The sequence below is a fragment of the Silene latifolia genome, chromosome 2 (genome assembly GCF_048544455.1).
Source record: "Silene latifolia isolate original U9 population chromosome 2, ASM4854445v1, whole genome shotgun sequence".
NCBI lineage: Eukaryota > Viridiplantae > Streptophyta > Magnoliopsida > Caryophyllales > Caryophyllaceae > Silene > Silene latifolia.
Window position 1 is genome coordinate 61,721,469 of NC_133527.1, and position 14,917 is coordinate 61,736,385.

The following is a 14,917-nucleotide window of genomic DNA, read 5'->3' on the forward strand; positions in this document are numbered from 1 at the left end:
GCCAAAGCGTGCCCAAGTTGATATGAATTTGGGTCTTGGAATCATTTATCAAAGTTGGGTAGAGGTCACTAGATAAATGCAATAAAACTTGTTTAAATTAAAATTTACGAGTATTATTATTATTTTAAAAACGACAAGTGTTTTATTCCTTGTATATTTGTTTTGTAGACCACTTTTATTTCTCATAACAAATGGCCGCACCAAACAACAACGCTCACGCTCTCACTAATGTTTCATGGCTCCGATCCTTCATGGATCGTTGTAAACTTGAAAAGAATGGGTCAAACTTTTCCGATTGGGATGCCCAACTCAAGCTAGCCGCCCAAGGTGACGATAAGGTTCGTTACCTTATGGAGGCCTCTCCACCCGAACCTAATGCTAGGTCGAGTGCCGCAACAAGGGAAGCCTATGAAGCTTACCATAAGGAATCCGCCGCAATTAAAAATGTGTTAATTTTTGCGATGGAGGCGGATCTCCAAAGGAGAGCTTTCAAAATAAGAACCGCTTATGAAATTTATTCCAATCTTGTGACAATGTTCTCACAAACACCGAGGATCGTCCAATATGAGGCGGCCTCGGCATTCTTTGATCTCGATTTCAAGGAGGGCCAAAAGGTTAGCCCTCACGTGCTCAAATTGTTGGAGCTAGTCGAGACATTGAAAATTCAAAAGGTTGAAATCCCCAAGGAGCTCATTGTTGATAGGATTCTTCACTCCTTATCCAAAGTCAAAGCATATGTGAAATTCCGGGTGAATTTCAATATGCAAGACAAGGACGTGTCTCTTAAGGAGTTGCACAAGTTACTTGTGCAAGCCGAAAGAGACATGGGGCTAAATGTTAGACCACCTAAGGATGTGCTAAATATAAGCACTAAGAGCAAGGGGAAGTTCAAGAAGAATGGGAAAAAGAGTAAGAGGCAAGCTCCCATGAACACCAAGGCTAGGACTTTTGAAGCTAGCACTTCCAAACCCAATAAGGGTTCTCTTGATAAATGCCATTATTGTAATGGTGTTGGACATTGGAAGAGGAATTGTTCAAAGTATCTTGGTGACATCAAAGCTGGAAAGATCACTCCAGTAGGTAAATGACTATCCTTTCTTTTATGTTTCTAATTCAACTATGGTATTTTGATACAAGTTGTGATAATGTATCCCCTTTTTATTGTAAATAGGGCCTCCTCGAAGCAAAGACATGGCAAAAGAGAAGCAAGCTTAAGAAATCATGAAGGAGCTAGGAGTAGCTACCAATGAAGCTTGGCTTTTATTATTGTCTTTATTTTAATGTTATGGATTTTAGAACTATTTTGATTTCCGTGTTCGACATGGAAATGTGTGATCCTTTTAAACAATCGTTGTATTTTGGATTTTGGTGGTTTGGCTTGCAACCCAAGTCACCCCTTTTATCGTATTTGTTTGTTCTAAAAATTCGTCTTTTATATGCTTGCACATAGAAACATATGAACATCTACTTAAAGTGAACCAATAGACAATTATAATGATAGAATTCATTATTTGTCCACAAGCTTGAAACTTGTGTATGATCAAATATAAAGTGATGTTGAGTTGATGAACTCTCCTAAAGGAATGTCAATTACCAAGTACACTCATCAAATCTAAAATATATTAGTCAATCTATGAGATAGTCCTCCTTCTACTTCAAAATCATTATTTGTGTCTCATAAGCTACCTTTGAATATCTAGTGTATTTATTCTAAAGAAAGAGTGAGAGAAAAATGAAGACACAAAGAATACAAAGAATAATTTGTATGCTTGAGTAAATGAGATCTACGAAAGAAAGAATGATTTGTATACCAAAATTAATAGTATACATGAATAGATGAGATCTACATAACAAAAGAGACCAAGTGAAGTAATCGAAAGAATATGTTCTTAAGATAACTACACGAGGAGATCAAAAGAAAGTTCTTGAAAGAAAATGACTAAAGAAAAGTCTCAACAAGAGATTTTGCTAGTTTATGACCTAGATATAAATAGAGTTTCAAAATTGATATTTACTTAAGAGCCTAAATGAAACAAAGTTGCATCCTTGAATATAAATGAGATTTATGATTAAAAGTTGCAAATAAAGATATGCCGATGTCTACAAGAGCTAAGTTAATTGTTAACCACGGTAGTGTCGTTACTTAACTTCATTATGAAAATGAAATGGTTAAACCTCCTTCCGAAAAGGGTATTTTGAGAAGGACGAGTATTAAATGGGATTTCACATTTAAGTAATGACATTGCTATGCATCATTATAAAAATGAATGAGTTAGAGATTAAAATCTCTTTCCATAAGTTTAAGATTGAAACCTTTTCAAAATAGGTATTTTGAAAAGATATGTTGGAAACATATATGGTTTTATCTTAATAACTTAGCAAAGCAAATTTGATTTCAATTCTTGAAATGTTTCGATTGAGTAGTCAAATACGAAACGTGTAGAATTGAGTGGGAGTTTGAAATTATCATGTGAAGACATGAAATTTAGTGGGAGCAATCATCTTGTAAAATTTATAACACATTACTCATTGAAAATGACGAGCTAGTACTGTCTTTCACAAAGAAGTATTTGCGTTTTCAATTCTGGATGAAAATGGACTAAGATGAATCCAATCACAACATGGGATGTTGGATAGGCATTGAGATATGCACATCAAATCAACGAGAAACGTAGGTTATTCATATCGATGAAAATGGAATTACCATAAGCAGTCACGGTCATTCATTGAACCTAAGAATGGTTGATTACATGATTAAAGATTACTAATGTTTCCGCCATTAGAATAATCATGAACATGTCCTATAATAAATCATATGCTTAAGAGCATGATGAGTCATTGGTAAGCCATATAAGAATCGTCATGAATTCTCGAGGAAAACAAATGAGCTGTTCTAGTGTTTGATAGAACACTCAGTAATGTGACAAGAAGTTGCACATATTGAAGTTTCGAAAACGCGCAAGGATTTATGAAAATCCTAAGCTAATTAAGCTAAAAGGAGAAATAAGAAGTTTGAAAAGATACTTGGTTATAGTAAGAAGTTACTCAAAACTAGTATTTTCAAATTTGCTAGGACTTATGAGAAGTGCTAGGCTAATCATCTTGACAATTGTTGCAAGATCCTACAAAACATATACCTGGTACATTATGAGTTGGAAGAACACTTGACTAGTACAAGTTATGTCGTCCACCATAATTCATTTGTTATGTGATAAACAATAAGAAAGTTCTCTCAAAATAAAGAACCTAAACCTAGTTTGGGAAACTAGATATGTACTTGGTGAGATTCATGCTATGTAAGACAAACATGAAAATAAAGGAAAATGCAATTCAAGAGTTTGAACACATGGACACAATGTGTGTTAAACTCATGTTGCAAATGACTAGTGTTTACAAACTTACAATATACATCACAAGGTGGTAATATGGTATTGACTACCCGAATGTGATGTCCACATTTGTCGTTTGAGTTATTATTATCTCGCCTTATACTTTGTTACATCCAAACGGGTTGTAGAGACAATTGAACCCCGTTAAAGTGAACACGGATTAGCATTGTATTCGCCCATAGTCACTTACATGAGGTGACGTCTCGAAGTGACTAGAGTGTGATGCGATTGATGGCAAGTTCAAGTGCCATGGAGACATGTGAGATGACTAGTCGATCACATAGGCAGACTGTTAGGAACACTATGTCGGGCTAATGACCGCTTATAGAGTTCTGGCAAATTTATATAGCTTAGCCGTGGCGAGAGCTACTATAGTATTCTAATGAGTCAATTCTTTGACTAAAGACTGTTCGCCTAAGGTGGCACAGTTTCAGATTAACTTTGATTTATGTTACTACGACCTTCGTAACTGGGGTCAAATGGGCATATTTTGGTTTATGATGGCTGTGGCTAATCGAAGGGAATAGTGCGATAGGAATTGTCCACCCCTTGTCAGGGATAAAACAATATCTCAGGGCCACTCGAGGAGTAATGAACTGGAAATGCGTGGCCACGCTCGGAAGGTATCTATGGTAGATAATTCCGGTCAATCAGTTATTCTCTAGATCGAGGAAACCACTCTCGATACGATCACTTGCAAGTACGACCCGAAAGACACCTTCCATTGAGTGGGAGATAGTAATAGGACAAGAGAATTGGTGACGCACACTTGTCGAGGACAAGTGGGAGATTGTTGGAATAAGTGTCCTTCGACAATAATGCGATCACAACTGTCGATCATGATGATCACATGTTTAAATCTCATATTTAAGAATACATGTGGGAAGTAATATTTTACAGTCAACTGATCCACACATATCGGAAATGATTGGCTGACTAGAGTTTGATATTACTATCGTGCAATGGTGGTGATCAGTTGATCCCCTTAGGTCATACCTAAAGGGTGACGCTCTTAATTGATTATTTAATTAATCGTATGTAGATACGGGTTGATTAAGTTGCTTGAAATTGACGGACGATTTTGTGAGTATAATTGACGTGTCTTATTGTAATTCGATTAAATAAGATACGGACTAAGTAATCAAATTGTTTTATTACTTAGATAAAATTATTGTTTACGAAATAATTGAAATTGAATGAATAATTTATTATAAATACAAGACGTTGTAATCTATAATACGATAAACCGTTTTGGTACAAGTAATTACGAATTACTAGTCGATTTTGTATATGACATATTTTATGAGTATGTTGATTTTTAATATGTTAAAAATACATTACAATTTCACATGACAAGTAACATGTGACATTTGACAAATTGACAAAATAATGTGTAAAATAGACTTTCCATTTTACATGATATGTACCGAAAAATAGGGTGGTTTTAGGGTTTGAAGTGTGCTTTATATTTTATTTAAAATAGCAATCATCACACTAAAAACCTAGTCTTACATACCTATAATTTATGGGTAGAAGGAAAGGCCATGCATTGGTCCTAAAAACCCACCCCACCCGGTTTAAGAAAAAGGAGAAAGCCAACGGGTTTTGCTCTATAATTACACTACACTACAGCACTTTTCACTAGTGTAATTTTTCATTTTTTTCATTCACTACAAAACTTAGAGAAGTTAAAGAAAGAAAATACTCCAATTTCTCTCCTCTCTTGGCCGAATAACAAAAGACCAAAAATAATATTTTGGGTCAAATTTTTAAGCTAGATTAATAATATTACTAGTTCATGATATTATTAATTATTAAGAGTAACACCTTGGGTATAAGCTTTTGGGAGAGGTTCTAATTTGAATCTTTGTTCATCCATTATAAGGAAGCTCAAGAACTAACAAATATGTGAATTTGTTGGTGCCCTTTTGATCCGAAATCCCAAAGTAAGATTGACGATTTCTTCTCTAATCTTGTTTTTAGTTTGCATGCATAAGATCTAGTTATTATTTTATGACTAAATAATCACATTTGTATGAAATGTATAGAAATGGAATTAATGAATCCTAACAAGTTATCCTTCGGTGGTTCTCAAAGTGTCATGTCTTTGCCCCAGCGGTTTCTTACATCGAGATTATCCTTTTAAGATAACCTTTTTTTTTTGGTGAAATGTGAATTCTCATTAATTATTTTGATTGTACACCATACAAAGCATTTCCATACATAAAACACCAATACACCTATCCTATTAACTCAATCTAGGCCCAATTTCTCTATCTAAGCATTGCTAATCCTAGTACTATCCTTCACTTCCATGAGTCTGCCTTTCATAGTAGCTTGTATCCACATCAAGATAGCTGCAGGGTGCTGCACAACACCCTCATGTCGTGCTGTATTTCTATTCTGCCAAATGCTATAAATCAGGGTAGCTAGTGCAGCCATACTTTCAGATAATCCGTTCACTTAGTCTTCAGAATTGTTAAGAAGTTTTTTTCAAAAGTCCTGTAACCCCTAATGCCCTCAGACACCAAGTCATCTTCGGACAAAAGAGTTTTGCGAAAGCACTGTAACACACCTATCTTATCCGGCCAAGGTAATTGGGAGATGTTACCATCTCGGTTTCCCGAGGCGGTGAAATCGGAGTTGCAATTAAGAAACAATTAATATAAATAAAGTATTTAGTGGATTACATAACCATAAATGAATAAATGAAATAAATGGTACAACTCATGACTAATATACTCTTATAAAGAATACTATCTCATGCCGACTCGACTCTAAGCCCGAAGCTCATCCCGTCTTCTACGGAACACCAAAACAACTTGTACTTAACCTGCTCCCCATATGAACTAAAATATCATAAGGATGGACATAGCCCCCCCCCCCCCTCCCCCCCGGAAACAGATAACAATTACACAGACACACAAATGTGAGTTTTAATAAATGAATACAGTGTGACTCAACTCAAAGTGTGAGTATGCAACATGACTATAACAGGAATGAGACACTATCAAACAACAACCACTCCGGTACCGGGACACGCCCAGACATACCCACAACCACCACGGTACTGGGACACGCCTAGACATACCGATAACCACACTAGTATTGGGACACGCCAAGACATATCAACAATCACAAATAGGTACCGGGACACGCCCAGACGTACCGGGTACAGAAGCTAACCGGATCCCCTACCAAACATCGTATCTCAACCACACGAGTCCATCCGTAACTTAAGCCATTGATGTGCACATCCCTCTTGGAGCGGGAAGCTCCAAGAGGCGACTCAAGCGTATGACGGACTCCAAACCCTCTTACGTCTCCTCAATAACCAAGTAACACCACCAATGATCTCCAACACAACACAACAATGACCATTCATGGAAAATGCAACACAACACCAATTACATGACTCATCATGAATTCAATCCCAACATATCATGGATAAAACCTCCTCGAATACCAACATGTTATATCAATCGACTCATACATAAAAATGATGATGCAAGACACACAAATATGCATAAAAAATATTGAAACCGAGTAGGATAAACCTATCTTTTAGCATTCTTCACAAGCACTCCAATTATTAAGAAAGATCCGTCACATAAGACCGTCTCATCGTACAATAGCACATAATAACTATCACAAATCATCCTACACTATAACATAATACAAAACCCCTTATTATTACCAACTAATTACCCATATTACACACACAAATTACTAATTAATTACCCAAATCAAAATCCCTAAAAGTTAGGGTTTACTACAAGATAAGAAAGGTTAGATCTTGACTTACAAGGTGGAAAGGATCATGAATAAGGTGAAGAATCCTCTAGAGCAAGCTTAAATTCCCTAATATGGTGTTTGTGAGGGTTTTAGAGAGAAGGGAGAGAGTTTGGAGAGATAAGGGAGAAGATAGAATGAATGAGGATAAGGGGATAAGTTATCCTTATCCCATGTTCTAATTCAGCACCACTCGATCGAGTGCCGAGTCCACTCGGTCGAGTGACCTTCACTCGATCGAGTGCAGCGCTGTTCTCGGCAATGACCAGTTTTCGTAAAACAGTCATATCTCACTCCTTTCTTGGTCATTTTGGGCGCGTGACCTATTGTTGGAATTGTACGAGAATAAGCTATAACCTACAATTGAAATCACATCAATACCATCTTTATATCTCAAGTTATGATAGTTTTAAGACGACCCTTCTATAAGCGGACATTATAAGAACTCCACTAAATCTAGTATAGGTTATACTCGGTCCCCTTTATAGTCATAATTCACTCCCAAGTGGTCTCTCGTCTAGCGTAAGATCTATCACACATCCCAAAATTTGTTTGTGGATCCCAAAATATTCGGGTGTTACAAGCACCTTCAGTCCCGCTTCACCCATGGGTTTTTTCTGTATGATTTCTTCTTATGGCTGTCGAGCCTCCTTACGTAGTCTAATAGACTTTAAACTGTTGGAGTTAGTGTCCTCCACAATAGTGCGTTTACATCATAAATCTTATTAAAGGAATATCATCAGGATATTTAGTTTAGGATCCTCGTCAGTTGATTAACATAAATCAATAACGGTTGGCTGACTAAAGTTTGACGTTATTGTCGTGTGACGGCGGTGATCAACTGACCCCTTTCAGTCACACCTAAAGGAACAAACTCCAATTGACAACTAACTAATTGTATGAGATACAATTTATTTTGTCCCTTGATTTATTGACTAAAAGGTTAGTCGATCCTTTTTAGAGAGATTTCGAGTTACGAACTCGAGGCGCGGCAGTTATTATTTAATTATGCAATAATTGAATAATAAATTTTATGAGACGGGTTTTAGTTAATTAATTGTTAATTCACTAAAATTGTAGTAATTGATTAATGTGATTAATATTAGTACATAAATAATATGTGTAGCGGTACATGTGTCTTTACGGAGTGTTTTGGACAAAATTAATCGGGAAGCATTTAAACATAAAACGATGTTTAAAGTAAAATTACACGTATTTGTGCGACAAATATTAAAACCAAAATGGACCCGGAAATGTGACATTTGACCATGTAATTGTATGTGTTATTGTGCATGAAACATGATGATTACACATATGCTTTTTGTTCTTCCCTATTTATCTTTTTCTCTATTCCATGTACCATCTCATTGGACATTAAAAAGAAAGAAAAAAAGACACTCCAACTCCCTCATAGGTGCCCCCCCCTCTTTGATAAACTTTCATTTTTTCATTTTTCACTACTTGAACATTTGTATGTGAAGAACAAAAAATTGTTTATCTCTCTAAAATTAATAAAAATCATTTTACTAAGAATGTTTTTTTTTTATGAAATGTAAGAATTTCATTAAATACAAACGAGCTATAACAAGCTATACCAGTTTTAATACATAACCATCTCACATCCCAATAAGGATTTACAAATTCAATCTAACTAAATTCAACCAATTCAAATCATAAGTACTAAGTCCCTGGCTATTTTTAGTAGACAACAGGATCTTCACTTCCTTCTTAATCTGGACAAGCACACACTCAGGTCTCAGCAAGAAAGCATCAACACACACTTTGTTTCTTTGCATCCAAATATGATAGAAGGAAGCCAACACCATGCACATTAAGATTTTCTTCTGCAGAGAGGACCCCTGCCAACGTCCAACCCAATGAATCAGATTAGAAGAAGGCCAGGAAACTTGGAAGATGCAGGCCATATCAGTCATGATCCTCTTACTGTAAGTACAATTCAGAAACAGATGGAGATGACTCTCATCAGCTTCACCACACAAGAGACATGATGCATCAGGAGAGATGGCTAATGCAAATAGCTTATCCTTCAACTGAAGTGCTTCTCGAGCTATCAACCAGCCAATAAATTGGTTTTTAGGGACACACCAGATATTCCATAGATGTTTATGCCACTGCACCTCTTGAAACTTTTGTCTAATCAACTCATATCCACTGTTGATTGAGTAACCCTTAGTAAAGGAGTGTTAGTAATGTTATTAATCTAAAATACTTACTAAGAGTGTTAGTATTATTTTACATATTATCAAGGGTATTTCTAACAAAATATATAGTTAATATTTGTTAGATTATTGGGTATTTGTTCTTGGGTGCTTCTTGAAGGAGATCTTCTAATTTGGAGATTTGGTAAAGGAGGATCTTCCATCTTTCATTAGCACAAGAACAATCAAGGAAGGAGATCTTGATTGTGCCCATATTCACCATCAAATCAATGTAAGGAAATTGTATTTCCTTAATCTTTAATTAATATGCTTTTATGTTGCATGCATGTTACATAGATCATCAAAACATAAAATTATGAGATAATTTCTTTTTAATTAGAGAGTCTAATTAGGAACTATGATCTTACAAGTGGTATCAGAGTTAGGCTTGTAATTTGCATGTTGATTTTTAGCATATTAAAAAAATTATGAGATAATTTGAAAAAATCAAAAATGGTGTTAAAAGAGGTTTTAGCACGAAATTTTTTTGGCAGGCATACCTACTAATCGCAAAAGGTTTGTGGTAAAATTTGGTGACTTGTGAAGTTATTTTGCTATTTTTAATGTTTTTTGTAGAAAATCGAGTCAAAATGCCGTATTTTGGTTAAGAGTTAACTAAAAATAGTTAAAGTTGATTCGGGTCATGAAATATTTATATTGTTTCATGTATATTTTATACAGGTTGTATGTAAAATTTCGAAGGTTGGTTTGAAGTTTTACATGTTTATTGATTTTATGAGATAAAAATCGATAAAAGTGAATTATTTTAATCATATATTTCAAATGAATGTTTATGCCCTTGATAAATTTATGTACATTCAATAATATGTTTTAAAATTTAAAAGTGAAATTTAAAATGTGATTTCACATTGTTTTGATGTTTATTGGTTTTAGTGGTTAAAAACAGATAAATATCGATATTTTTCTTCATAAAATTTATCCGAACTTTTTGGGCATGTTTTTGGACCTTTTAATGTTCTTGGGAGTATTCCAGAATACTCAAAATTTTTAGTTTCAATTTTTGGTAATAATTTAAATTATTTTTGATTTATTACTTAAATGATATGATTTTACCGATTAAATTACCAAATAACACAAAATCAAACTAAAATACTCTAAAAAACCCTAATGCCGACTGAACGTGCGAATGTTCATCTCCATCTAGGGCATTAGTTTCAATGATTATGGCTCGTTCTTCTACATCACAATCACCAAAAAAAACATAATAAAAGTAGTAGTAGTAATGGATCTGCGAAGGGGAATGGTAGGAGAACAGAAGGGGAGAAGAAGAAAGGGCCAGATGAAGAAGATGTGTTACGTACCAAACCCATGCATGAAGTCCATACTATGCCTGGACTGTCTTTTGAGGATGAGGAGAATCCTGATAGCATACAATGGGTGACACAGAGGAGTAAGAAGCAGGGTTCACGTAGCCATATAGTGGTGACAGAAGAAAATATTGAATCAGATGATACGGATTTGTTGCAGTTCACTCCTGAGGATGTCAGTGCTGAAATAACATATTGGAATCAGGCTGTTTACTGCTTTGTGTTAGGTGCAAATCCTCCTTGGGAGGTCTTGCAGGGATATGTGCAGAGAATATGGGGCAAACATGGTATTGATAAGATCTCCTTCTTGCCAAATGGGATTTTTTTGGTGAGATTTAAGGAGATGAAGGATAAAAAAGAAGTTCTTAATGCGGGATATCATATGTTTGATAATAAGCCGTTGATAGTGAAGCCATGGCAAGAGGATATTGACCTCCTGAAGGAAGAAGTGAAAGTTATGCCAGCATGGATTCAAATCCATGGGCTCCCTCTCAAATTTTGGGGTACATGTTTACCTTCCATTGCTGGATTGGTAGGTCCTTATGTGAAGTCTGATGCAGCCACTGCAAACAAAACGAGACTGGGTTTTGCAAGAACTATGGTTGAGTTGAAGGTGGGACAAGTTTTTCCTTCAACTGTCAAATTTCGTGATGAAAATGGCAAAGTTGTGATCTTAAATGTTGAATATGAATGGAAGCCTTTATTATGTGATAAATGCAAGGGTTTAGGGCATGAAGCCAAAATTGCAGAAAGGATCAGAACAGGACTAATCAGTCTAAGTCTACAGTGAAGAAAATGTGGAGACCAATCCCAAAGACTGTTAGCAATCCTGCTATCTCTGATAAATAATTCCCTGTACTGTCTACAATAACATCCCCTCGTATGGTAGAGAGCTCTACTTCTGTACCTGAGAGGGTTGCGGAACCACCTGTGACAGTTGCAGGACCTCCTGTATCAGAACCAGAACCTCCTGCAAATGGTGACAATCTAATATCTAATGGTGACAATCCTGAAAATGTTGATGGTAGCAGCATTCAGGTGGAAGATATTACAGATGAGGAGAATGAAATAGTGGAGAATCAGGTAGTGGATAATGGTGACAATCAAACCTCTAATGATAATAATGAATAACATAGGTTTTTGGAATGTTAGAGGCATGAATAGTGTGAATAAACAAAAAATTGTCAAAAGTTTTATTCAAAATAATGAGGCCTGCTTATTTGGCCTGTTAGAAACAAAAATAAATGGTGTCAATGTTAGTAATATAGCTCATAATATGCTAGAGGGGTGGAGTGTTACAACTAATTGTAGTTTGCATAAAGGTGGGAGAGTCTGGTTGCTATGGAGGCCTTCTGTGTTTGAGGTCAACATTATACAATATGATCCTCAGTTCATCCATTCTAGAATCTTAATTAAGGCCACCCAGCAAGTTTTCCTTCTCACTATTGTCTATGCTTTCAATGAGGGTTCACAGAGATTGGATTTATGGGAGAAATTGAAGTCAGTTGCAGATCAGTGTGATATACCTTGGGCTTTAGCAGGGGATTTCAACACTGTCCTTACTTCAGAGGAGAGACTTGGAGCTGAATCAAAGCAGGAAGATATGGATACTTTCAATGATTGCTTGTCCACCTGTGGTATGATGGATATTGCAGCCACTGGTGCTTTCTTCACATGGACAAATAAGCAAGAGACTGGTCATAGGAAGTACAGTAGATTGGATAGATTTCTAGTCAATCAGGAGTGGGTAGATGTGTTCCCTACTATGCATGCTCATTTTCATCCGGAAGGGCTCATGGACCATACTCCTTGCATTGTTAGAAATGTGAAATTGGATGGAAGGAGAGCCAATAGCTTTAAGTACTTTAATATGTGGAGTGATGCCCCACATTTTCTTGACACAGTAAAGAGTTATTGGAGTCAGCAGATTGATGGTACTAAGATGTTTAGGGTGGTTAAGAAGTTGAAAGCTCTAAAAGGAGGCCTCAAAAATCTTAACAAGGAATGTTTCTCAGAAGTTGAACTCAATGCTAGCAAAGCCAGTCACTATCTTTAGGAAATACAATTGCAAATTCAGGATAATTATGATAACCCTGATCTAATTGCTCTTGAATTGCAGGCTATGGAAAATATGAGATTCTGGACTAAAGCTAGGGATAGCTTTTTACAGCAAAAAGCTAAGACTCAGTGGATTGATGAAGGGGATAGCAATACTGCCTATTTTCACAATGTTATTCAGAAAAGATGCTTAAGAAACAAGATAGTGCAGATTGAAGACCAGTATGGTACACTGTGTACTGATACTGTCAGCATTCAGAATGCTTTCCTGAGGTTTTATCAGGGTCTGCTAGGCAGTAAAAAGGAGACTGAACAAGTGAGAATGGAGGTGCTGCAGACTGGTTCTTTTTGCAGTGATCAGCATTGTAGTACCTTATTATCTCCAGTCACTAATGAAGAAATCAAGAGTGCAGTTTTCTCAATTCCTAAGGATAAGGCTCCTGGACCTGATGGTTATACCAATGGATTCTTCAAGGATTCATGGGACATTGTTGGGGATGAGGTGTGTAGTGCTATACTGGATTTCTTCACTACTGGCAGTCTGCTCACACAGATGAATGCTACTAATATCACCCTAATCCCTAAGTGTGACAGACCTACAGCTGTTAGCCATTTCAGACCTATAGCCTGTTGTAACTTGTTGTACAAAGTGATATCAAAACTGCTCTGCAACAGGATGGCCACAGTTTTGTCTGATATAATCCATGAGAATCAAGGTGCCTTTATCAAGGGTAGGTCCATCATTGAAAATGTGCTCATATGTCAAGACATCATTCATATGTATTCCAGGAAAGCTGTCACTCCTAGATGCCTTTTCAAAATTGATTTACAGAAAGCATATGATACAGTTGAGTGGGATTTTGTTGAGCAAATGATTCATGGACTCAAATTTCCCTCTCACTTCATACAGCTGGTAATGCAATGTGTGAGGTCTACTTCTTTTACTCTGTCTTTGAATGGGAATAATTTTGGATATTTTCAAGGACAAAGGGGTCTCAGGCAGGGAGACCCAATATCTCCACTTCTTTTTACCATATGCATGGAGTACTTAACCAGATTGATAAAATTTGCAACTGATAGATGGCCATTCCAGTACCATCCTTTATGCAAGAACCTGAAGCTCACTCACCTCATGTTTGCTGATGACTTACTTCTCTTTTGCAAGGGTAAACCACAGTCCATTTGGCTTCTCATGAGAGCTTTCTCTTCTTTTTCAAAGGCATCGGGTCTAGCCATGAATAATTCCAAGTCTGAACTTTTTTTCAATGGAGTTCCTGAGGACATTAGAGAGGGTATCAAACAGGTTACAGGTTTCAGGGAGGGCACCATGCCTTTCAGGTACCTGGGAGTACCTATTAAAGCAGGTAGGCTCACCAAGAAAGAATGTACTGCCCTAACTGAAAAGATGGTGGCAAGGATCAGAGGCCTGGGAGCTAAAAAACTATCATATGCTGGCAGGGTGACTCTCATCAATGTTGTTCTCAATACCCTTCAAAACTATTGGGCCCAAATGTTCATTATCCCTAAATCCATCATCAATCATATTATGGCCATTTGCAGGAATTTCCTGTGGGATGGCTCAGCTGACTACCATAGAGTCCCTCTTGTAGCTTGGGACAAAGTTACTTTGCCTAAAAAGGAGGGAGGATTAGGGATAAAGAAAGCTGATATATGGAATATTGCCACAGTGGGAAAGCTGGTCAACTGGATCTATTGCAAAGCAGATAGGTTATGGATTAAATGGATCAGTGATGTGTATATCAAAGAGCAACACTGGCATAACTACTCCCTCCCTGCTAATGCAACTTGGGTTTGGAAAAATGTTTGTAAAGTAAAAGAGAGGCTCAAACATGGATATCATGATAATAAATGGGTAATGAGCTCAAAAGGATATACTATCAAGGAAGGGTATGCTTGGCTTACCCCTGCAAATCCTTCCCTGAACTGGACTTATTTGGTATGGAATAATTGGAATGTTCCTAAACACTCCTTGACTACCTGGATGAGGATGAATGAAGGCATGAATGTGAAGAGTAAATTGTTTAGGATTGGCTGTTGTACAGATGACTGGTGTATACTTGTGCCACGACAAAATCGAAACAGATGGAGCATCTATTTGTGGACTGTGTGT

General features: G+C 36.6%; 2 protein-coding genes across 2 annotated transcripts; one reads left to right on the top strand and one right to left on the bottom strand.

Moving 5' to 3' along the window:
• Nucleotides 1-8,815: 8,815 nt before the first annotated feature.
• LOC141640872 (uncharacterized) lies at nt 8,816-10,731 on the bottom strand. Its single transcript, XM_074449551.1, has 2 exons — nt 10,723-10,731; nt 8,816-9,370 (listed from the first exon to the last, which is right to left on the bottom strand). The coding sequence occupies exons 1-2, from the start codon at nt 10,729-10,731 to the stop codon at nt 8,816-8,818; spliced, it is 564 nt and encodes a 187-aa protein (XP_074305652.1).
• A 16-nt stretch (nt 10,732-10,747) lies between these two features.
• LOC141640873 (uncharacterized) lies at nt 10,748-11,518 on the top strand. The gene has a single exon (XM_074449552.1). It carries the CDS (start codon nt 10,748-10,750, stop codon nt 11,516-11,518), a length of 771 nt encoding a protein of 256 aa, XP_074305653.1.
• The last annotated feature ends 3,399 nt before the right edge of the window (nt 11,519-14,917 follow it).